Here is a 25,638-nt window from a genome sequence, read left to right as displayed (position 1 = left end):
CCGATCGTTTATTTAGTCACAATAACAATTCATGGCACTAACGCAAGCAACGGAAAAAATACACGACAACGTCACACGCGGCCTAAGTTGGCGGAATATCAAACGCTCGGCGGTTTCAAATCCGCCACGACTTTTTGAAAAATGTTTTTCGCATTTTTTTAAAGTTTTTTTTTTTGCAGCACCTTTGAAGTAACGGACGTTCTGTGCAAATCGGTCGCTCGCTTTCTGTACAGCGCAAAGACGGCCCCCTCGGACAGTATGCCTTTCAAATTGGCTCCTTCCTCTTTATGAAGGACGTCGCAGTTTGGCAAGTAATGAACACAGGCTGGTTAAAAACCACTTAAAATTTTTTTTTAAAAAAACAAAAAATTGAATGTTAAAAATTTTTTTTTAAAAAAAATTTAAAAAGAATTTTGAAATTACTTGAAATGAATGAATTCGGCCCCCGGCTGCGTGGCTGGGATTTTGAGTGGAGGGATGAGTTGCGGAAATGGTCGTGGCGCTCTGTCAAAAACACTCAAAAAAATCTTTTCTCCTCAGTAAAATAATCCCAAAATTCAATGAACGATAAAAAAAAAAACATTATTTCACAACCCAAATATTCGAACTACTGACTTAAAGACACAGAAGGGACTCAAACGTCACGAAACCCGGATTTTCCTGCAAAAATTGGAATTATAATAAAAGTATAACCCCCCCATTCCTCAATTTTCTAAAAAAAAATTACAAATTTTTAAAACTTAACGACGGCATTTCTCTGCTCCCTTGTGACGCGTTGGCTTAATTGCATTCATTGTGGAAGTAGCACTCCATGCAAAGCCCCTCCGTACGAGAGAGATGGTAACCCCCAGACACGGACCCCCTGGGCTTCTTTTTATTCTGAAGGGTTGTATGGCAACAGCCAATCAGTGCCTGCTTTTGTGTCACATGACTATTATCACTCCCATGTTCCAATGGCCCTTTATCACTCCTGTGTTCCAATGGCCCTTTATCACTCCTGTGTTCCAATGGCCCTTTATCACTCCTGTGTTCCAATGGCCCTTTATCACTCCCATCACTCCTGTGTTCCAATGGCCCTTTATCACTCCCATCACTCCTGTGTCCCAATGGCCCTTTATCACTCCCATCACTCCTGTGTCCCAATGGCACGTTGTGTTCGCTGATCCAAGTTTAAGTTAAAAAGGATAATTGATGGTCAGAAAACCCTTTTTGTAATTAAGTTACAGCCAGTAAATTCCTCGTTTTCCATGAAAACAGCCGAGTGACCCCAAACTTTTGAATGGTGGCGCCTATTTTTCTAAATTGATAGTTTGTAACGTTTGGCTCCAAACGCGGCGTTTTCTTCCTTTATAAACTTGTTACTGGGGTTTGTAGACTTTGGTTCAAAGGGGGTCTCGCCCCTTAATTGTTATTATCCTTAACTATTAACCATTAGAAGACACTTTAAAAAAATGCTGAAAAATACAATTATGCGCAAACCCCATAAAATGCCAAAATAGTTTAAAAAAACATCAGAAAACTGGAGATGATGTCAGACTCCCTTCTATGACATCACATTAGCTTATAAAGACTTCTCAGTAACGAGAAAGGGGGCGGGGCTGACACTCGACTACTGCTTATTCCGATTGGTTGATGTGAAATTGCAGGGAGGGGGTTAAATAAAACTTTACGACAAAAAAAATAACATTCTCAATATTTCTAAAGAGCAATTCCGGGCTCAAGGACTAAACGCTGAACAATCAGCCGCGATGCTTCATTGGTTTCCATGGTTACAACTTCAGACTTAGAATGTTGCCCAAAGTTGCTTTTTTTAAAAAACGAATTATTTAACCCCCTTTTTTTTTAACTGCTGATCCAGAATCGGGGTTAAAAAGTAGGTTTCTAAGAAGTTGGGATTATAAAAGGAAGACAGCATGGCGCGGGGATAATCAATGGGGCAAAACGGGGTATTTTGTATAAAAAGTGTCCTTTTTAATGGCATCCAGCTTTTAGGGTCCGGCCAATAAATGGTGTTCAACCTATCGGTGTATCCGCCCCCCCAGCCCCCCCCGAGTGCAATTATCCTCCACGGTTATTCCCTTTAATCCTGCGATTTAAAAAATGGCTTCGTCAATAAAATCCCCCCCTGCCCCCCCCGCACGGACACTCATTACTCTGAGCGATACTCAAGTTTTTAATTAGTTAAGTGCTTTGTGTTCACTCACCGACACACACTCTGTCCCTACACGGCGTCACCCGATTACCGTGATCTACTGCGCCGGGGGGATCCCGAGCGGATCCGCGGCGCTCTCGGCCAATGACTGCTTAGAAAAGCCCCGCGGGGCGGAAAGCTGTCGTTATGTGCTTCTGCTTCTCTCCGGCTCATGAGCCCCGCGCAGGGTTAATGAGATTTGGGGAAATATATAAACACACATATATATATATACAAAGCCAAATACCGCAAGGGTTAATCCGCCCCGAGGCTTCAGCGCTGTCTCTTTTCACCCCGCCCCCTTTAATTGAGGGGGGGATTTTTCTGAATCTTACCATTTTGGGTGAAGGTCTTATTGGGAGAGAATAAGGGAACGGGGAGAAAGCACGGCACCGGCAAAAAAAGGAGCGAGGGATCGGAGGAGAGAAGGGAGAGTGGAGTCAGTAAATGAGACCCCCCACGCGCATGCTCAGAGACAGCGCTCCCATTCATTTTAATGCGATGGCTTTCCTGCGGCTGAAGCAATGAAGGGGGTACTGCAGCACTGGAGCTGAAGCTTCTCCTAAAGGGAAGTGCTTTTTTTTGTTAAAAAAATGCATATTTAGGTACTTTAATATGCATTCTTTACTGGCGGGGCAGCACGGGGCAGCCGAGCGTCCCTTTTGTGACAACGCACCCGGCGGACACGCGGAACACGTAACGTACAGCAAAATTATCAAAACGGAATGAATAGAATAAGAAGTTATTTAACCCAAAATGAGTCCTTTGTCTGCGGACCCCCTGCGCGACTCTCTGAGCCTCAGCGTGTATCCCACGGGTTTTAGGGGTAACAGATCCAAAGCAGAACCCCCCCTTCGGAATCCGGACCTGCCCGAGCTGGGGGGTAATTACGATGGGGGGGGCAAGCGGAGCCTCAAACTCATGCTCAGGGAGCCGGGCAAAAAAAACCAAACTGGCCCCCCGGCAGCTGCCCCTCGGACACACCGCCGGCGGGTATCCTCGGATCCTTTGAGATAGTCGGCCGAGGAAGCCGCCTGGAGAGGACAGAAGCGGAGGATCGGGGGGCTGCGGTGCGGGGCCGGGGGGCCGCGCGGGGAGGGTGACGCGGTGATAGGCTCTTTGTCCGTGCGTCTCGGTGGGGAGGGCCCCGGCCCCTTAGGTCAGGGTGATGAAGGCAGAAGCTTTCTCTTTGAGTTGCCGCAGACAGAGGTGACAACTCCAGCTACCTGCCGAGAGAAAAGAGCGCCATCAGCAAAGCGCGTCGGGGAAGAGACCCCCCCAAAAATAAAACGCAAGTATATGGGGGGCCACAGGGAGAAACCGAGAGGCTTTATCAAAATACTTGGGACATACAACCCAAGGCAGGTGGCAGTTCTGGTTTATGGGGGGGGCAGGGGCAGATAGGGGGGGTTACAGGGGCAATAATAAAGGAATGACATCACGGCCAACGGAAGGATGTAAAAGGTAATATTTCTGAGTGGAAATGGATGGAAAATGGCGCTCTTTCTCCTCTGGAGGTTAAAAGTCTGCCCATAAAACACCCAGCAGCAGATCTTAAAATGGGACTAAGGAGGTATTTGTACGTCGTAAAAAAAAGCTGCTGTTTTATGGGAGAGTTAGTGGCCGCCAGGGGCCGCCGGGGGCCGGAGCCGCTTCAGCCAGAAGGTCACCGACCGCGTGATGAGGATTTTATGGGCCGCGGCGGAGAGTCGGGTCGGGAAACGGATTTATTTCATTAGAAAGCGGCTGGAATCGGCAGAACCGTCAATAACGGCCATTAATGGGGGGGGGGGAGAGACTACTGCCCTCCCACCCGATCATTTTACCCCTCTGCCCCACATTAACCAATCACGTGCTGGGTCTCTGGGATCTGCCTTTGGCTGACGCGCCTGCGCGTTACGTGCTCATTAACCAAACGATTGAATTCCTCTACGTACCTTCGGGGGGCTCGGACATCGGGGGGCTCAGGCAGTACATGTGATACCCCCGGTCACAGTCATCGCAAAACAGGAGCTGATCCTGCGGGGAGAAAAAAGATTCGTCTTTAACTCTTTATGGAGACCACAAAACCAAAAAATCTACCGGCAGATCGGCCCCATCCGGCCCCCGTCTAGTCCCCCGTTTCCCCTGCTGTAACGACTCAAACCTTAATCAGTCGTTGGTCTCGTCTTAGATTCAGGAGCCGTATGTCTATCCCATGCATGTTTAATCCCCTCACTGTATTACCCTCTACCACCTCTGCTGGGAGGCTGTTCCACTTATCTACAACCTCAACATTACAGCTGAGCCCAAGATTTTGGGCGTTGTATTTAAAGTGAAAGTTACTCACATCGTTTTCGGACGTCCCGCAGAGGATACACGACTTGCACTCGATGCACTGCCAGCGGTACGTCCGCACGGCCGCCGTCATATTCACCGTAAACTGTAAGCAGGACGGGTGACCTGGAGACGGAAATCACAACACGGACGCTCTCTTTAACCCATTAAACACGTGACACGGAGGTCTCTTTAACCCATTAAACACGTGACACGGAGGTCTCTTTAACCCATTAAACACGTGACACGGAGGTCTCTTTAACCCATTAAACACGTGACACGGAGGTCTCTTTAACCCATTAAACACGTGACACGGAGGTCTCTTTAACCCATTAAACACGTGACACGGAGGTCTCTTTAACCCATTAAACACGTGACACGGAGGTCTCTTTAACCCATTAAACACGTGACACGGAGGTCTCTTTAACCCATTAAACACGTGACACGGAGGTCTCTTTAACCCATTAAACACGTGACACGGAGGTCTCTTTAACCCATTAAACACGTGACACGGAGGTCTCTTTAACCCATTAAACACGTGACACGGACGCTCTCTTTAACCCATTAAACACGTGACACGGAGGTCTCTTTAACCCATTAAACACGTGACACGGAGGTCTCTTTAACCCATTAAACACGTGACACGGACGGTCTCTTTAACCCATTAAACACGTGACACGGACGGTCTCTTTAACCCATTAAACACGTTGCTGTCATTGGGTCAGTTTTAACTCTTTAGTAGCCGGTGTCGCCCCGTTGAGAGGACATGGCCCTCGCTGAATTCTGTTTCCCGTTGTAATACGTGCCGTTGGATTCGGATCGCTGGTAGAATGAGGCGGATTTGCGTAGATTTGGGTCTCATTATCATGGAAATTAAACATTCGGCTACGTTTGGAAATTTTCTAGAAACCAGAAATCTATTTTCCCCCGGGTCGCGCCGCGCATGTCCCGTCTGCCATGCCTGTCCTCGGCTAACGTTTTAAGAAGAAGAATCAAAGAAACGGGCAATTTGGGCAGACGCCGTAGCCCCCCCGGCCTGACCCGCTGTGCTCATCTAAGCGTTCCGACCCCCAGATTACCCGAGCGGCCGCAGTCCGCGCAGGAGATGAGGTCCTCCGGACACCCCGTTTTCTTGGCTCCTCCTAGACAGAAGTCGCAGTAACCGTTGGCGATGACAGAGCCGTCCGGCGCTTTCTTAACTGGAAGAAAGTAAAAAGTTACGCATCCTCTACCACTTCTGCCAGGAGGCTGTTCCACGTATCTACCAAAAACTCCCTTCCGTTCCATCTCAGCCTCTAATTGCTCTTTTTCTTTGTTGCCCAAAACCCATGGTGAGGACAAAAAAAATCCCAATCGAAGTGCGTGGGACGGAATAAACGCGGAATGCTCGGCTTTAGACAGCAGAAGCCTCGCGAGTCTCTCAGCTACGTTGTGAAACATTTCAACAAGCAAACCCAAAAGAATATCACCCGGCGATCGAGCCGATAGAAGTCACCTGATTGGTGGACAGAACGTGTCATTTACATAAAATGTCTATTTTTACAACAAAAAGCTATAAAAAAGGAAATTAGGGAATTTAATAGATGCAGGTCGCATATGGGGGGAGCATGTCTCGTATGGGGGTATCAGGGGGAGCATGTCTCGTATGGGGGTATCGGGGGGAGCATGTCTCGTATGGGGGTATCGGGGGGGAGCATGTCTCGTATGGGGGTATTGGGGGCAGCATGTCTCGTATGGGGGTATCAGGGGGAGCATGTCTCGTATGGGGGTATCGGGGGGGAGCATGTCTCGTTTGGGGTATCGGGGGGGAGCATGTCTCGTATGGGGTATCAGGGGGGAGCATGTCTCGTATGGGGTATCAGGGGGGAGCATGTCTCGTTTGGGGTATCGGGGGGAGCATGTCTCGTATGGGGTATCAGGGGGGAGCATGTCTCGTATGGGGGTATCGGGGGGAGCATGTCTCGTATGGGGGTATCGGGGGGAGCATGTCTCGTATGGGGGTATCGGGGGGAGCATGTCTCGTATGGGGGTATCGGGGGGAGCATGTCTCGTATGGGGGTATCGGGGGGGAGCATGTCTCGTATGGGGGTATCGGGGGGAGCATGTCTCGTATGGGGGTATCGGGGGGAGCATGTCTCGTATGGGGGTATCGGGGGGGAGCATGTCTCGTATGGGGGTATCGGGGGGGAGCATGTCTCGTTTGGGGTATCGAGAGCTCACCTGTGTGTCTCGGCTGCATTTCGGGGACCCAGTTAAGCTCTTTGTAGAAGTCTGGGGGGGGAGAGACACACAAGACGGTCAGCGGACCCCTTCTGCGGCAGCCAAAGCCAGCAAAGAGTTAAACTCAGAAGGTACCATTATTTTAGGGAAGGGAGGGGGAGGGCAGCCATCACCCAAACTGATAACCTATCCCTGTCACGCCTCTGTTTCCACGGCAACTGTCTGTATCTGAGGGACAGCCAAAAAATATGCAGTGCAGCTTTAATATATCTGGGTCTGATTTATAGTTTCAATTAGAGAGAAAGAACCGGAGAAATGGGGGAGGGGAGATCATCTTACAGAGCTATACAGTATACTGCGCTATACAGAGAGCGGCCTGCATTATACACAGTGCTGTACCCGCCGGGACACGCAACCCCCGCCTCCACCTAATACACAGACACCGGGACACGCGCCCCTCCTAATACACAGACACCGGGACCCTCACCCCTCCTAATACACAGACACTGGGACCCTCACCCCTCCTAATACACAGACATCGGGACCCTCACCCCTCCTAATACACAGACACCGGGACCCTCACCCCTCCTAATACACAGACACCGGGACCCTCACCCTCCTAATACACAGACACCGGGACCCTCACCCCTCCTAATACACAGACACCGGGACACAGACCCCTCCTAATACACAGACACCGGGACCCTCACCCCTCCTAATACACAGACACTGGGACCCTCACCCCTCCTAATACACAGACACCGGGACGCTCACCCCTCCTAATACACAGACACCGGGACCCTCACCCCTCCTAATACACAGACACTGGGACCCTCACCCCTCCTAATACACAGACACCGGGACACAGACCCCTCCTAATACACAGACACCGGGACACAGACCCCTCCTAATACACAGACACCGGGACCCTCACCCCTCCTAATACACAGACACCGGGACCCTCACCCCTCCTAATACACAGACACCAGGACACAGACCCCTCCTAATACACAGACACCGGGACCCTCACCCCTCCTAATACACAGACACCGGGACCCTCACCCCTCCTAATACACAGACCTTGGGACCTCACCCCTCCTAATACACAGACACCGGGACCCTCACCCCTCCTAATACACAGACACCGGGACGCTCACCCCTCCTAATACACAGACACCGGGACCCTCACCCCTCCTAATACACAGACACCGGGACCCTCACCACTCCTAATACACAGACACCGGGACCCTCACCCCTCCTAATACACAGACACCGGGCCCCTCACCCCTCCTAATACACAGACACCGGGACCTCACCCCTCCTAATACACAGACATCGGGACCCTCACCCCTCCTAATACACAGACACCGGGACCCTCACCCCTCCTAATACACAGACACCGGGACCCTCACCCCTCCTAATACACAGACACCGGGACCCTCACCCCTCCTAATACACAGACACCGGGACCCTCACCCCTCCTAATACACAGACACCGGGACACAGACCCCTCCTAATACACAGACACCGGGACCCTCACCCCTCCTAATACACAGACACCGGGACCCTCACCACTCCTAATACACAGACACCGGGACGCTCACCCCTCCTAATACACAGACACCGGGACCCTCACCCCTCCTAATACACAGACATCGGGACCCTCACCCCTCCTAATACACAGACACCGGGACCCTCACCCCTCCTAATACACAGACACCGGGACCCTCACCCCTCCTAATACACAGACACCGGGACACAGACCCCTCCTAATACACAGACACCGGGACCCTCACCCCTCCTAATACACAGACACCGGGACCCTCACCCCTCCTAATACACAGACACCGGGACCCTCACCCCTCCTAATACACAGACACCGGGACACAGACCCCTCCTAATACACAGACACCGGGACCCTCACCCCTCCTAATACACAGACACCGGGACCCTCACCACTCCTAATACACAGACACCGGGACGCTCACCCCTCCTAATACACAGACACCGGGACCCTCACCCCTCCTAATACACAGACATCGGGACCCTCACCCCTCCTAATACACAGACACCGGGACCCTCACCCCTCCTAATACACAGACACCGGGACCCTCACCCCTCCTAATACACAGACACCGGGACACAGACCCCTCCTAATACACAGACACCGGGACCCTCACCCCTCCTAATACACAGACACCGGGACCCTCACCCCTCCTAATACACAGACCTTGGGACCTCACCCCTCCTAATACACAGACACCGGGACCCTCACCCCTCCTAATACACAGACACCGGGACCCTCACCCCTCCTAATACACAGACACCGGGACCCTCACCCCTCCTAATACACAGACACCGGGACGCTCACCCCTCCTAATACACAGACACCGGGACCCTCACCCCTCCTAATACACAGACACCGGGACCCTCACCCCTCCTAATACACAGACACCGGGACACAGACCCCTCCTAATACACAGACACCGGGACCCTCACCCCTCCTAATACACAGACACTGGGACCCTCACCCCTCCTAATACACAGACACCGGGACCCTCACCCCTCCTAATACACAGACACCGGGACCCTCACCCCTCCTAATACACAGACACCGGGACCCTCACCCCTCCTAATACACAGACACCGGGACCCTCACCCCTCCTAATACACAGACACCGGGACCCTCACCCCTCCTAATACACAGACACCGGGACCCTCACCCCTCCTAATACACAGACCTTGGGACCTCACCCCTCCTAATACACAGACACCGGGACCCTCACCCCTCCTAATACACAGACACCGGGACCCTCACCCCTCCTAATACACAGACACCGGGACCCTCACCCCTCCTAATACACAGACACCGGGACGCTCACCCCTCCTAATACACAGACACCGGGACCCTCACCCCTCCTAATACACAGACACTGGGACCCTCACCCCTCCTAATACACAGACACCGGGACACAGACCCCTCCTAATACACAGACACCGGGACCCTCACCCCTCCTAATACACAGACACCGGGACCCTCACCCCTCCTAATACACAGACACCGGGACCCTCACCCCTCCTAATACACAGACACCGGGACCCTCACCCCTCCTAATACACAGACACCGGGACCCTCACCCCTCCTAATACACAGACACCGGGACACACGCCCCCCCTAACGTATATACATATTTCCGAACACTACGTCTGTATATGAAGGCGCGCGGTACTCACGTTTGTGGTTGTTTTTCCGGTGGAACGGTATTATGTACCTCTCTGCATTCTCTTCGCCCTCCTCCTCGGCGAGGTGAGTGTGAGTGTAATGGTAACTCAGACCCGGACGGTTCTTATAGCGCTTCCCACAAACTAAAGGGCGACAGAGTATATTCTATCAGTGCATGCGCACAGAGCGGCCCTTAAACATGTCACTGCCATTACTACCCGGTGGCCCTCGGAGGGGCCGGCCCTTAAACACGCGGCCGTCGTTAGTACCCGGCAGGTTCTGGATCCACTTACTGTCACACACGTAGGGTTTGTCTCGGTCTTCCTGCGCGGACGGATCTTGTCTCTTCTTCATTCCTCCGATCCCGCAGGCCTAGAGACACAGAGAGAATAAAACGTTTCCGGCCCCAAACTCCCCCCCCCCCGGCTCCCGTTTGGGGAGATGACCGCTCGGCGCCGCTCACCTTCCCCTTCGCTCGGTTCTTGCGTTTCGGGGTATCGTCTTCCAGCTCGTCGCCGTCCAGTTCATGCGGAACGTCCCCGACCTGCGGCTTCTGAACGCAATACAAGATTTATTTATTACAAAGTAAAACCCGAACGCGCATCTAGACGGAGATTTCATTTTTAACCAAATTTTATAAAACCAAAGTCTAGAAAACAAATAATGGACAGAATTCAATATCAGAGATAAATTAAAATATTTTATGTCTAATAAATAAATTAATAAATCCCAGGCCGCTATAACTCAGTTTTAACTTTTTTGTTGTATTTTACTAAAATGTGGCGGATTTTCACACAGCACCCGGCCAATCCCTGAACTCCTTACTAAAGCGGATTTCCCACCAATCCTGAACATCCTATCAGATTACGAACAGCGCTGGGGGTTATATTACTGTATACAGCGCTGGGGGTTATATTACTGTATACAGCGCTGGGGGTTATATTACTGTATACAGTGCTGGGGGTTATATTACTGTATACAGCGCTGGGGGTTATATTACTGTATACAGCACTGGGGGGGTTATATTACTGTATACAGCGCTGGGGGGTTATATTACTGTATACAGCGCTGGGGGTTATATTACTGTATACAGCACTGGGGGGTATATTACTGTATACAGCGCTGGGGGGGTATATTACTGTATACAGCACTGGGGGGGGTTATATTACTGTATACAGCGCTGGGGGGTTATATTACTGTATACAGCGCTGGGGGTTATATTACTGTATACAGCACTGGGGGGGGTTATATTACTGTATACAGCGCTGGGGGGTTATATTACTGTATACAGCGCTGGGGGTTATATTACTGTATACGGCGCTGGGGGTTATATTACTGTATACAGCGCTGGGGGTTATATTACTGTATACAGCGCTGGGGGTTATATTACTGTATACAGCGCTGGGGTTATATTACTGTATACAGCGCTGGGGGTTATATTACTGTATACAGCGCTGGGGGTTATATTACTGTATACAGCGCTGGGGGGTTATATTACTGTATACAGCGCTGGGGGGTTATATTACTGTATACTGCGCTGGGGGGTATATTACTGTATACAGCGCTGGGGGGGTTATATTACTGTATACAGCGCTGGGGTTTATATAACTGTATACAGCGCTGGGGGTTATATTACTGTATACAGCGCTGGGGGTTATATTACTGTATACAGCGCTGGGGGGTTATATTACTGTATACAGCACTGGGGGGGTTATATTACTGTATACAGCGCTGGGGGGTTATATTACTGTATACAGCGCTGGGGGTTATATTACTGTATACAGCACTGGGGGGGTTATATTACTGTATACAGCGCTGGGGGGTTATATTACTGTATACAGCGCTGGGGGTTATATTACTGTATACAGTGCTGGGGGTTATATTACTGTATACAGCGCTGGGGGTTATATTACTGTATACAGCGCTGGGGGTTATTACTGTATACAGTGCTGGGGGTTATATTACTGTATACAGCGCTGGGGGGTTATATTACTGTATACAGCGCTGGGGGGGTTATATTACTGTATACTGCGCTGGGGGGTATATTACTGTATACAGCGCTGGGGGGGTTATATTACTGTATACAGCGCTGGGGTTTATATAACTGTATACAGCGCTGGGGGTTATATTACTGTATACAGTACTGGGGGTTATATTACTGTATACAGCGCTGGGGGGTTATATTACTGTATACAGCGCTGGGGGTTATATTACTGTATACAGCGCTGGGGGTTATATTACTGTATACAGCGCTGGGGGTTATATTACTGTATACAGCGCTGGGGGGGTTATATTACTGTATACAGCGCTGGGGGTTATATTACTGTATACTGCGCTGGGGGTTATATTACTGTATACAGCGCTGGGGGTTATATTACTGTATACAGAGCTGGGGGTTATTACTGTATACAGCGCTGGGGGTTATATTACTGTATACAGCGCTGGGGGGTTATATTACTGTATACAGCGCTGGGGGTTATATTACTGTATACAGCGCTGGGGGTTATATTACTGTATACAGCGCTGGGGGGGTTATATTACTGTATACAGCGCTGGGGGGGTTATATTACTGTATACAGCGCTGGGGGTTATATTACTGTATACAGCGCTGGGGTGTTATATTACTGTATACAGCACTGGGGGGTTATATTACTGTATACAGCGCTGGGGATTATATTACTGTATACAGCGCTGGGGGTTATATTACTGTATACAGCGCTGGGGGTTATATTACTGTATACAGCGCTGGGGGTATATAACTCTCTCACCTGGCAGTCAGTGACGGTCTCCTCTTCTTTGAGTTCTAGCTTCTTGTCCACCGTCTCGGCGCAGAGTAGAGCCTCCAGGACCGGCCCCTCTGGCAGGCTGCTCTCCTTCTTCAGTGGAACTTCGTAGTCTGAGAACGGAGTGATAGGGGTTAGTGTTCTGGATCCGGGGCGTCTGCTCGGTGCCGGCCAATCATTTAAACATAAAAGAGCCAGACGCCCATCCCATGGGTTCCGGGGATAACAGGGGCAACAAAGGGGGCTAGTGGGGTAAAGGAGTATAAATGACAATATCCCATCGCGCATGGATGGAACTCCCAGGCAGGGGAGGCCGTGTATTAGACACGCGGGAGCTCGGAGACCCATTAACCGTCATTAAGGACATAAAAAGACACTTCTCTCCGGCAATTAGCCATAAAACACCTATGAAGGCGTAAGAGGAGCCATCACAGTGTGGGGAGGAAAAAGGGGGCCGATCACATTACGGGGGGGGGGGGGGGGAGGGATCCTGCACCTTAAACGCAAAAAAAAAAGTCATTACGACCCCCACGGTGATGAACTTCATTTTTAACCAGTTCAGTACCAGAGAGACACTGCCTCAGGGGAGAAGCTGCTCATTTTTTCCCAGCAAAAATATGAAAAATGATCTCATTACCATGGTAACCCTGTATTTGATATTTGATATTATATATTTCCATATCTGATGTGAAGGCAGGATTCCCGTACCGCGTGGTCTCGGGTTTGGGGGGGATTCCCACCCCGGGTGGTCTCAGGTTGGGGGGGGGGATTCCCTCCCTCGGGTTTCCGCCACCGGAGCAGCTTTAAGCAATAATAATGTTTGAGAACGATAAATGCTGATTTTCTAATATTTTCTAATACTTGGGATCATTCCCTCCGCTCGTCTCCGGAAGAATCGAGGAAAATGATCGCCTCCGCTCGGCCCGTTCTTTCTACTGTAAAGACTCAAACTTTAATCAGTTGTATATTGGCCTCTACCACTGCTGCAGGGAAGCTGTTCCATTTATCTACCATAAAAAAGTACTTGCAGAAATACGCATACCCCTTACACCCTTCATTAAATAAAGTTAATATTCTGATTATAGATATCTACTACAGATACTTAATGGGAAATGTAATGCTACGGAATCTGCCCAACACTATGAAACAGGAACGGTTGGCTTATAACACACATCACAGGTTAAAGGCAGCATTTATACCCCAACCTGATCCTTTGCGTGCTTCCTCTATTAGAAACATACTGGTGTGAATTGTGATGTGGAATGGGTTAAAGAGACAGTCCCGTGTAAAGTGATCTAATGACAGCGAGGTGTTTAATGGGTTAAAGAGACAGTCCCGTGTAAAGTGATCTAATGACAGCGAGGTGTTTAATGGGTTAAAGAGACAGTCCCGTGTAAAGTGACCTAATGACAGCGCCGTGTTTAATGGGTTAAAGAGACAGTCCCGTGTAAAGTGATCTAATGACAGCGAGGTGTTTAATGGGTTAAAGAGACCGTCCCGTGTAAAGTCACCGTATGACAGCGATGTGTTTAAAGGGTTAAAGTGATATATTTATATATATTTGCGTAGATTCGGTTCTGCTGCATTTTCTCTGAACTGAAATTGCATTTTCTTTCCAGACAAGTGTACAAAAAAAGAGCATTAATATGTCTGGTCATGTGATTCGATAGTTGCCATGGCAACTGTTTTTTTCATTTACCGAATAGCTGAATTAAAAAAAAAAGCTGAAGAAAAATGTGAGAGAGAACATGGGGGAAGGGATGGAGTGACAGAGAGAGAGAACGGAGGGCGAGATAAAGAGAGAAATGGGGGGGCAGAGAAAAGAGGGGAGAGAAACGAGTATGAAGTTGAGAGAGAGAGAGAAATGAGGGGGAGAAAGGAGACAGAGCGAGGTGAACGAGACAGACAAGGAAGAGACTGAGAGACAGAATCTGAACATAATCTGGGGCAGAAAAGAGGAATCAAAGGGAATTCGGCTGAAAGAGAGAGAGGAGAGAAACTGGGGCAAGGTGGGGAGAGAGGGCAGACTGAAAGAAGGTATTAGAGACGGAGAGGACGAGAGGGACGGAGGGATTAATTATCAGACGGCTTCAGATCAGCTGCTGGGGTAACTCTCGCTGACAGCTCCCGGTAAATACAGTGAAGGAATTTAAACGTGCTGACTCAACCGACCCCCCGATTCAGCAAGTAATGGAAAGACCTACCAGTCCAACCTTACTATTTACCCCCAGGGCAGTTACTGGATACAGGTGGAGGCAAAGCAGACAAATGGGGTAACATGTGGGTATCGGCAAAGGAAACGCGGAGATTGGAAAGAGAAAGAAGTGATGATATTAATGGGGTACACGCTGGGGGCGATGGGGTATGAGGCAGGGCGTTCCACCAGATCACAGAGACCGTTAGACCACCCCCTGCCCCCCAATAACCCTAAAGAACCACCCCAAGCAGTCAACAACCTACCAAACATACCAGAATACCATACTAACCAACCCACAACCCAAAAACTGCCCAACTAACCCACACAACGCCCTACTAACCAACCCACAACCTAATAACTACCCAACTAACCCACACAACGCCGTACTAACCAACCCACAACCTAATAACTACCCAACTAACCCACACAACGCCGTACTAACCAACCCAAAACCCAATAACTACCCAACTAACCCACACAACGCCGTACTAACCAACCCAAAAGCCAATAACTACCCAACTAACCCACACAACGCTGTACTAACCAACCCACAACCCAAAAACTGCCCAACTAACCCACACAACGCCGTACTAACCAACCCACAACCTAATAACTACCCAACTAACCCACACAACGCCGTACTAACCAACCCACAACCCAATAACTACCCAACTAACCCACACAATGCCGTACTAACCAACCCAAAACCCAATAACTACCCAACTAACCCACACAACGCGGTACTAACCAACCCACAACCTAACAACTGCCCAACTATCCCACACAACGCCGCACTAACCAACCCAAAACCCAATAACTACCCAACTAACCCACACAACGCGGTACTAACCAACCCACAACCCAATAACTGCCCAACTAACCCACACAACGCCGTACTAACCAACCCACAACCCAATAACTGCCCAACTAACCCACACAACGCCGTACTAACCAACCCACAACCCAATAACTGCCCAACTAACCCACACAACGCCGTACTAACCAACCCACAACCTAATAACTACCCAACTAACCCACACAACGCCGTACTAACCAACCCACAACCTAATAACTGCCCAACTAACCCACACAACGCCATACTAACCAACCCACGACCCAATAACTACCCAACTAACCCACACAACGCCATACTAACCAACCCACAACCCAATAACTACCCAACTAACCCACACAACGCCGTACTAACCAACCCACAACCTAATAACTACCCAACTAACCCACACAACGCCGTACTAACCAACCCAAAACCCAATAACTACCCAACTAACCCACACAACGCCGTACTAACCAACCCACAACCCAATAACTACCCAACTAACCCACACAACGCCATACTAACCAACCCACAACCCAATAACTACCCAACTAACCCACACAACGCCGTACTAACCAACCCACAACCTAATAACTGCCCAACTAACCCACACAACGCCGTACTAACCAACCCACAACCTAATAACTACCCAACTAACCAACACAACGCCGCACTAACCAGACGGCACAGTCACTATGGCATTCTTCATTTATGCTGGGAACACTTAATTGTCATGTGACACAAAGAGTAGACACTGATAGGTTATTGCCACGGATTTTTTTTTAATAAAAAAAGTTTCTCATTTTTCCGTAGTTAATGAATACAGTGACAGATCTGATAAAAGTTTAAACAAAAACACAACTAAGAGCTCATGCGCTTTTTCACAGACCTGTAATTGGCTTCAAGCAGCCAATCAGTGGCAAGACACGTCAGACCATGGGGAAGGATGACAGCTGTAGCAGCAAGGCTGCAGCTTCTCCCAAAGAGTGTTCGGGTTACTCACAGGGTCCTGTCGGGGTGTCACATTAGACTGTCCCTTTAAGGGCTTATACATTATACGTGCAAAATGTTCCTATCACCATAGCAACCAATGGAGCGGTGCTATCAGGAAGAACATTCCGTTGGTTGCTACGGAGACGCATTTAAAATGTTTTCACCAGAACAATTTATTTTAATCTACATTATACCCAGGAGTCAAACCTCTAGGACAATCCCGCCCCCCAATACCTCCGAGCTCTTGCCCCATCGTACCCCCAAAACCCGAGTTCTCCGCCGCACGGTCAGGAGGATACGGACGGCGACGCTCACTATTTCCTTCCTTTTTGTTATGGTTTTTTTTTACAAAATTTTGGTAAATTTTTATTTAAAACCTTATTGTGAAATATCTCAGATGAAGCTTTTCCTGTAAAAAAATCCAAGGCCTTTTCGCTGTTGCGTTCTGTTTATCCGTTGTACAGCGCCGTGTAATAAGATGGCGCCATATAAATGCATTAATAATAATAATAATAATAATAGGACGCGTTACATTTGGAGTCATTCCAGAACGTTCCAACCGTGTGTTTTGTCCTCCGGCAGGAAAGTTTGGCCCCTCCGACCGCCCCCTCCCCCCTCGTACCACCCAAACTGAACTCACAGGGTCTTAGACGGGGGTCCTCCAGAATATCGAGCCGCCTCTTCTTCCTCCAGCAGCGCGCGGGGTACGTGTAGATCTGTCCTGGCGATAAGCCTGACCACAAAACCAAAAATACATCCATAAATTCATTTTTTATTATTATTTATTAGCAATATTTTTTTAGCCAGAATAACTGATTTAGGAATAACCCCCCCCCCCCCCGTCTATGAGGGTTGTAACGGCCGCAGCGTCTCACCGGGGCCCCTGTGCGTCTTCTCCATCCAGATATAGCAGTTATTCTGGGCGACTCCGGTCTGCGAGTCCAGAAACGGCAGCCGCATGCTGCGCTCGGCACACAGACGCGCGTTGTAACTGCGGCAATGTTCGATCGCCTCCCGGTAGAAATCTTCTCCCAGCCTGCCGGAGGGGGGCAAAAATCGCATTAGTTACCGACAACCTGTTCTCTGCTAGACTTGTACTATTATTAATAATAATAATAATATTTATAACTATTAATAATATTATTTAAAAAAAACCATAATGTAAAAATATACATAATAATATAAACAATAATAACAATAATATAAACAAATTCATAATATAAAAATATAAATAATAATAAAAATAACAATAATATAAAAGATAAATAATAACAACAATATAAAAATATACATACTAATAAAATAATATTAATATAAAATAGAAATAATAACAACCATAATATAAAAGTATAAATAATAATAACAACAATAATATAAATATATAAATAATAATAATAATAATATAAAAATATAAGTAATAATAATAATATTTATATTATTTATATTATTATGTATATTTTGTATTGTTATTATGATTTATATTATTCATATTAATAATATAAAAATATAAGTAATAATAATAATAATATATTTGAAAATATCACCCTGGAGTTTTAGATTTATGTATTTTTGTTGGAGAAATGTCAGATTGTAGAAGTGAAATATTTTTGAAGAAATGCTGCATTGCTGAAAATATTTAGGAAATTTTGTATAGATTGTAAGCTCACGAGCCGAGCCCTCTGTACCTAATGTATCGGTTTGTCTTAGTCTGTCAGTTCTAGTTCTGTCAGACCCTTTGAAGGTAGGGACTGTAATAAACAATGCAGGGATTGTTGGTGCTATAGAAATAAGTCTATCATTCCGGTTTGGGGCTGAAATGTACTTTTATAATATAATTTGTGTTCTATTCAGGGAAACGTCTAAAATACAATCACAACTAAGGGGATTTTTTTAAACATTGTTGCAATCGGAGCAATTCCATTCAGGAGCCATATGCCTATCCCGCGCATGCTTAACTTCCATCACCGGATTAGCGATTGGCAAACAGACAGTTAATTACGGGAATGTCTCTGTCTTCCTTACCTTCAGAAAACCATAAAAAAGGATATATATATATACGGTATATACACTACCTTTCAAAAGTTTCTAATGGAAAACAAGGACATTTCTGGCTGTAACAGAATTACAAAAGGGTTTCTGACCATCAATTATCCTTTTTAACTTAAACTTGGATCAGCGAACACAACGTGCCATTGGAACACAGGAGTGATGGGAGTGATAAAGGGCCATCGGAACACAGGAGTGATGGGAGTGATAAAGGGCCATTGGAGCACAGGAGTGATGGGAGTGATAAAGGGCCATTGGAGCACAGGAGTGATGGGAGTGATAAAGGGCCATCGGAACACAGGAGTGATGGGAGTGATAAAGGGCCATTGGAACACAGGAGTGATGGGAGTGATAAAGGGCCATCGGAACACAGGAGTGATGGGAGTGATAAAGGGCCATCGGAACACAGGAGTGATGGGAGTGATAAAGGGCCATCGGAGCACAGGAGTGATGGGAGTGATAAAGGGCCATCGGAACACAGGAGTGATGGGAGTGATAAAGGGCCATTGGAGCACAGGAGTGATGGGAGTGATAAAGGGCCATCGGAACACAGGAGTGATGGGAGTGATAAAGGGCCATCGGAACACAGGAGTGATGGGAGTGATAAAGGGCCATTGGAACACAGGAGTGATGGGAGTGATAAAGGGCCATTGGAACACAGGAGTGATGGGAGTGATAAAGGGCCATTGGAACACAGGAGTGATGGGAGTGATAAAGGGCCATCGGAACACAGGAGTGATGGGAGTGATAAAGGGCCATCGGAGCACAGGAGTGATGGGAGTGATAAAGGGCCATCGGAACACAGGAGTGATGGGAGTGATAAAGGGCCATTGGAGCACAGGAGTGATGGGAGTGATAAAGGGCCATCGGAACACAGGAGTGATGGGAGTGATAAAGGGCCATCGGAACACAGGAGTGATGGGAGTGATAAAGGGCCATTGGAACACAGGAGTGATGGGAGTGATAAAGGGCCATTGGAACACAGGAGTGATGGGAGTGATAAAGGGCCATTGGAACACAGGAGTGATGGGAGTGATAAAGGGCCATCGGAACACAGGAGTGATGGGAGTGATAAAGGGCAATTGGAGCACAGGAGTGATGGGAGTGATAAAGGGCCATCGGAACACAGGAGTGATGGGAGTGATAAAGGGCCATTGGAGCACAGGAGTGATGGGAGTGATAAAGGGCCATTGGAGCACAGGAGTGATGGGAGTGATAAAGGGCCATCGGAACACAGGAGTGATGGGAGTGATAAAGGGCCATTGGAACACAGGAGTGATGGGAGTGATAAAGGGCCATCGGAACACAGGAGTGATGGGAGTGATAAAGGGCCATCGGAACACAGGAGTGATGGGAGTGATAAAGGGCCATCGGAGCACAGGAGTGATGGGAGTGATAAAGGGCCATCGGAACACAGGAGTGATGGGAGTGATAAAGGGCCATTGGAGCACAGGAGTGATGGGAGTGATAAAGGGCCATCGGAACACAGGAGTGATGGGAGTGATAAAGGGCCATCGGAACACAGGAGTGATGGGAGTGATAAAGGGCCATTGGAACACAGGAGTGATGGGAGTGATAAAGGGCCATTGGAACACAGGAGTGATGGGAGTGATAAAGGGCCATTGGAACACAGGAGTGATGGGAGTGATAAAGGGCCATCGGAACACAGGAGTGATGGGAGTGATAAAGGGCCATCGGAGCACAGGAGTGATGGGAGTGATAAAGGGCCATCGGAACACAGGAGTGATGGGAGTGATAAAGGGCCATTGGAGCACAGGAGTGATGGGAGTGATAAAGGGCCATCGGAACACAGGAGTGATGGGAGTGATAAAGGGCCATCGGAACACAGGAGTGATGGGAGTGATAAAGGGCCATTGGAACACAGGAGTGATGGGAGTGATAAAGGGCCATTGGAACACAGGAGTGATGGGAGTGATAAAGGGCCATTGGAACACAGGAGTGATGGGAGTGATAAAGGGCCATCGGAACACAGGAGTGATGGGAGTGATAAAGGGCAATTGGAGCACAGGAGTGATGGGAGTGATAAAGGGCCATCGGAACACAGGAGTGATGGGAGTGATAAAGGGCCATTGGAGCACAGGAGTGATGGGAGTGATAAAGGGCCATCGGAACACAGGAGTGATGGGAGTGATAAAGGGCCATTGGAACACAGGAGTGATGGGAGTGATAAAGGGCCATCGGAACACAGGAGTGATGGGAGTGATAAAGGGCCATTGGAACACAGGAGTGATGGGAGTGATAAAGGGCCATTGGAGCACAGGAGTGATGGGAGTGATAAAGGGCCATCGGAACACAGGAGTGATGGGAGTGATAAAGGGCCATTGGAACACAGGAGTGATGAGAGTGATAAAGGGCCATTGGAACACAGGAGTGATGGGAGTGATAAAGGGCCATCGGAACACAGGAGTGATGGGAGTGATAAAGGGCCATCGGAACACAGGAGTGATGGGAGTGATAAAGGGCCATTGGAACACAGGAGTGATGGGAGTGATAAAGGGCCATTGGAGCACAGGAGTGATGAGAGTGATAAAGGGCCATTGGAGCACAGGAGTGATGGGAGTGATAAAGGGCCATTGGAACACAGGAGTGATGGGAGTGATAAAGGGCCATTGGAGCACAGGAGTGATGGGAGTGATAAAGGGCCATCGGAACACAGGAGTGATGGGAGTGATAAAGGGCCTCTGTACACCTATGAAGAGATTCCATTAAAAATCAGCCGTTTCCAGCTACAATAGTCATTTATAACATTAACCCCGTCTGTGCCAGATTTCTGATCTATTTCATGTTATTTTAATGGGGGAAATGCACTTCAAAAACAAGGAAAATTCTAAGTGGCTCCAATGTTTTTAGCGGTAGTGTGTAATTGTATGCGTGTGTGTGTGTGTGTGTGTGTGTGTGTGTGTGTATGGTATATATATTTAGCTTTTAGCTATAGCTATGTTAATCATGTAGAAAGTATAAAACTGCCACCCACAAGCCCTTCTTTCTATTTAATTATCACTTAAGGACCCTCCGCAAAGCTTTCAAGCGACATCAACCGGCAGACGGCTCCCCGGACACTCGGGATTTACACGTGGCGGCTTATTAAGTGGAACCTAAAATTATTATCCAGAAAATCTAAGTTTTTGACCCGTTTCCACTGTCGGGATCATCAATCCCGCTGGGTGCAAGCGGACGGTTAAAATATCACAGAATTAGTGAAGTAGCTTCGGGGTTTATGTTGTGGAAACTGGGTTAGTTTCTGGAATAATTCTCTCTGGAATACGAACAAGTTAATGCTGCAAAGAAATAACTTTTGAAATAACTCATTGTAGCAAGGGAAATATAAAAAAATATATAAATAAATATATATAATTATAATAATTTTTCATTGCATTTATATTATTTAATAAAATATTAACAGCAATAAAAATAAACTTAATTTAATAAATAATATAATATATAATTATATTATTTATTATATTTATATTATTTTATGAAAAATATTAACAGCAATAAAAATTATTTAAAATAATAATAAAATATATAATTATATTATTGTATTTATATTTAGTAAAAATATCTACAAAAAATAAAAAAATATTTCTATTATTGTTATTATTATATTATTATATATTTATTTTTATGCTCAAACCCTTTTGAGAAATAATGACATAAAATTGCATTTTATTCATATTTCTTCTTCCCGGGAACACTTAATTGTCATGTGACACAAAAGCAGACACTGATAGGTCATTGCCATAGAAACTGAAAAGGTTTCTTACGAATTTTATTTTGTTATTAACCCTTCGATGGAAATAATAAAAATCTGTTTAATTGCTTTTTTGTAGGTGGACAGCGCCTTCGACGGAAGATTGTCCGTCATTAAAGAGGAAGTTCCACTCTTTATTTTTACAAAACGTCAAGATCTCTCCCTGCTAAATAAATAAACTCATCAAGACTTTATCTTCAGCAGCATCAGAAACATAGAAACCCCCAAAATCACTGCACAGAACAAAGTCTGCGGGGAAAGACCAACTCGGCCACAAAGGTAGCGGGTGCCACATTGTAACCACAAATGGTTAATAGGGGGTTCCTTTCAGAGGGTCTCATTAAGTGAAAACACCTGATCCTAATACCACAGAGAAGCCCCCAGATCACACTGCCCCCCCCCCCCTTTCAGAGTAATTCAAGCCAACAATGACCTTGAAAGTTTAGCAAAGTCCTGTTTCTGGGAAGGGAGTCTGCGTTCTCTCATCAGGAATCCTTCGGCCTCCACACAGAAAGCGAGCGAAGGAGCGAGACCGCCGGGGAGAGCAGACGAGGCCTCCATACCCCGGCCCACGGTGCAGATCCATGTGGATGTTTTTTGGATTCCAACAAGAAAATAAAACTACTCTCCCTCCTCTCTCACAGACCCCTCTCCCTCCTCTCTCACAGACCCCTCTCTTTCCTCTCTCATAGACCCTTCTCCCTCCTCTCTCACAGACCCCTCTCCCTCCTCGCTCACAGACCCCTCTCTCTCTCCTCTCTCACAGACCCCTCTCTTTCCTCTCTCACAGACCCTTCTCCCTCCTCTCTCACAGACCCCTCTCCCTCCTCTCTCACAGACCCCTCTCTCTCTCCTCTCTCACAGACCCCTCTCTCTCCTCTCTCACAGACCCCTCTCCCTCCTTTTTTCTCTAACAAACCTCTCATTCCTTTCTCCCTCCAGCATACCCTACTCCCTCCTTTCTTTCTCTGACATACCCCTCTCTCTCTTTCTCCGAATTACCTTTGTCCCTCCTTTCTCTCCGTGATATACCCTTCTTCCTTGTTATTCTCTCTGATATACCTTCTCCCTCTTTTCTTTCTCTGACTTACCCTTCTTCCTCCTTTCTCTCTCTCTCTCTAGCATATCTGTCTCCCTTCTTTCTTTCTCTCTCTCTCTCATCTCTCTGTCACAGATCCCTCCTTTCTCTCTCTCTCTCTAGCATATCCGTCTCCCTTCTCTCTTTCTCTCATCTCTCTGTCACAGATCCCTCCTTTCTCTCTCCCAAACTCCCTCCTTTGCCCTGACCCCAGCTCTCCTCCAGAATGCCCCCTCTTTCCTTCCCCTCTCACGCCTCTTTTTTTCTCTCCCTTCACTCCATACATTTCAATCTAAACAAACCCAACTTAGTTAAAGAAATTGTCGTTCCAAGTACTTGCTGAACACAGGAGCTTGCAATTTAATCTCAAACATGACAGATTCGCTTTGTATCCAAGGTCACCACAGACACCGCTCTCTGTGGGCATTACACACCGTGATGACACGCAGTCTAGACAGGCAATGCATGAACCTGACATGCTAGCCCGGGGCACACGTATGTGCATCACAGTCACAGGGATTCTTTGTGATGTTATTTACATGCAAAAAAAAATGCTGCTGACTGAATGCACTTAATCAATAAAGATTTACAACACATTCACATTTTAAGGCCTAGAGGAGCTTGCAATCTAGAGCTGGACTCTATACATTAGTACAAGAGCCGAGTGCACTGCAGGCATAGCATGTGCCCCGTGTCTGCCTGCTTGGGGGGTTATGTGCAGACATGCAGGGGGTGGCAGGGGGCAGTACTCACGATTTGAGGGGGTTGTGCAGGGCTGTGCTCATGGTGCTGCCGGGTATCACTCAGGAACACTGCAGACCTCTAATATCACAATACTGTACAATTTCATTCATTCTGCACCGAGCAGCCAATCACAGGCCGAGCTGAGGGAAGCCGGTCGCGGAGGCCGCCGGGAATTGTAGTTCTGAAGCAGGCAGACTTCGGAGAAGTGAAAAGAGGCGGGAACTACAACTCCCAGGGTGCAGTGCGGCGGACAGGTCTGGCGGCCGAGTGGTACTGGCGGAGGCAGTCTGGGGCTGATGCAGGGGGCATGGGGGTGATTTGATGTGACCTGCACATCCTGGGGCACCAGTGGGCGGGCATACTGGAGTGGCAATACTACTGGGATAAACTGGAAGGTGCTGGTTTACTGGCCAGTAGCTGAATTGATATTTAATTCTGACAAAAAAAAGTTATTTTGGAACAAAGTTTTAAAAGTCATCTTATCACCATAGCAACCAATGAAATGGTCCAATCAGCAGAAACAACGTATGACATTGAAAAGCATCACTCCCATTACGTTAAGCCAAGCTGTTTGCGTCTTAAAATAAAATGGTCCCGCTTTAAGGAGGCTATAAGGAGCCAGGCGTATGTATCGGCGACATTACGTTCCATGCCGGGGAGCTACGGCTCATGATATTTCACACGGGGTGCGCGAGGAACGTTATATACAGGCTGGGAAATATTACGAAATACAAACAATCCAGGACCACACAACCCCAGGCCGGGAATCCGGTGCCCCCGCCAGAAAACAAGTAGATTAAAGCGGATCTCCCCCCGATCTTTGATTCCTAAAATCTGTTTTCTTTTTTACCCCAGCTGTAGTTTTTTCAGTCAGCGCTTGGGGGGTTATATTACTGTATACAGCACCGGGGGTTATATTACTGTATATAGCGCTGGGGGTTATATTACTGTATACAGTGCTGGGGGTTATATTACTGTATACAGTGCTGGGGTATATTACTGTATACAGCGCTGGGGGGTTATATTACTGTATACAGCGCTGGGGGTTATATTACTGTATACAGCACTGGGGTTATATTACTGTATACAGTGCTGGGGTATATTACTGTATACAGTGCTGGGGGTTATATTACTGTATACAGCGCGGGGGGTTATATTACTGTATACAGCGCGGGGGGTTATATTACTGTATACAGCGCTGGGGGGTTATATTACTGTATACAGCGCTGGGGGTTATATT

The 25,638-nt window shown here is 47.7% G+C and overlaps 1 protein-coding gene across 2 annotated transcripts; it reads right to left on the bottom strand.

The window, feature by feature from the left end:
* Positions 1-3,346: 3,346 nt before the first annotated feature.
* On the bottom strand, positions 3,347-24,439 carry LOC149275449 (zinc finger protein neuro-d4-like). 2 transcript variants are annotated; one of them, XM_089504714.1, is made up of 12 exons: positions 24,408-24,439; positions 17,634-17,794; positions 17,384-17,491; positions 12,719-12,846; positions 10,414-10,503; positions 10,244-10,322; positions 9,962-10,093; positions 6,728-6,778; positions 5,587-5,706; positions 4,521-4,633; positions 4,129-4,210; positions 3,347-3,417 (listed from the first exon to the last, which is right to left on the bottom strand). In XM_089504714.1, exons 1-12 carry the CDS (start codon positions 24,437-24,439, stop codon positions 3,347-3,349), a joined length of 1,167 nt encoding a protein of 388 aa, XP_089360840.1. The 2 variants fall into 2 exon arrangements, with proteins under 2 accessions (XP_089360840.1, XP_089360841.1); XM_089504715.1 differs by lacking the exon at positions 6,728-6,778.
* Positions 24,440-25,638: the final 1,199 nt, after the last annotated feature.

The sequence above is a fragment of the Sceloporus occidentalis genome, unplaced genomic scaffold (assembly GCF_023333645.1).
Source record: "Sceloporus occidentalis isolate IW3139 unplaced genomic scaffold, rSceOcc1.0.p SCAF_288, whole genome shotgun sequence".
NCBI classification, from domain to species: Eukaryota; Metazoa; Chordata; class Lepidosauria; order Squamata; family Phrynosomatidae; genus Sceloporus; species Sceloporus occidentalis.
This window is presented reverse-complemented; position numbering and strand designations above follow the sequence as displayed.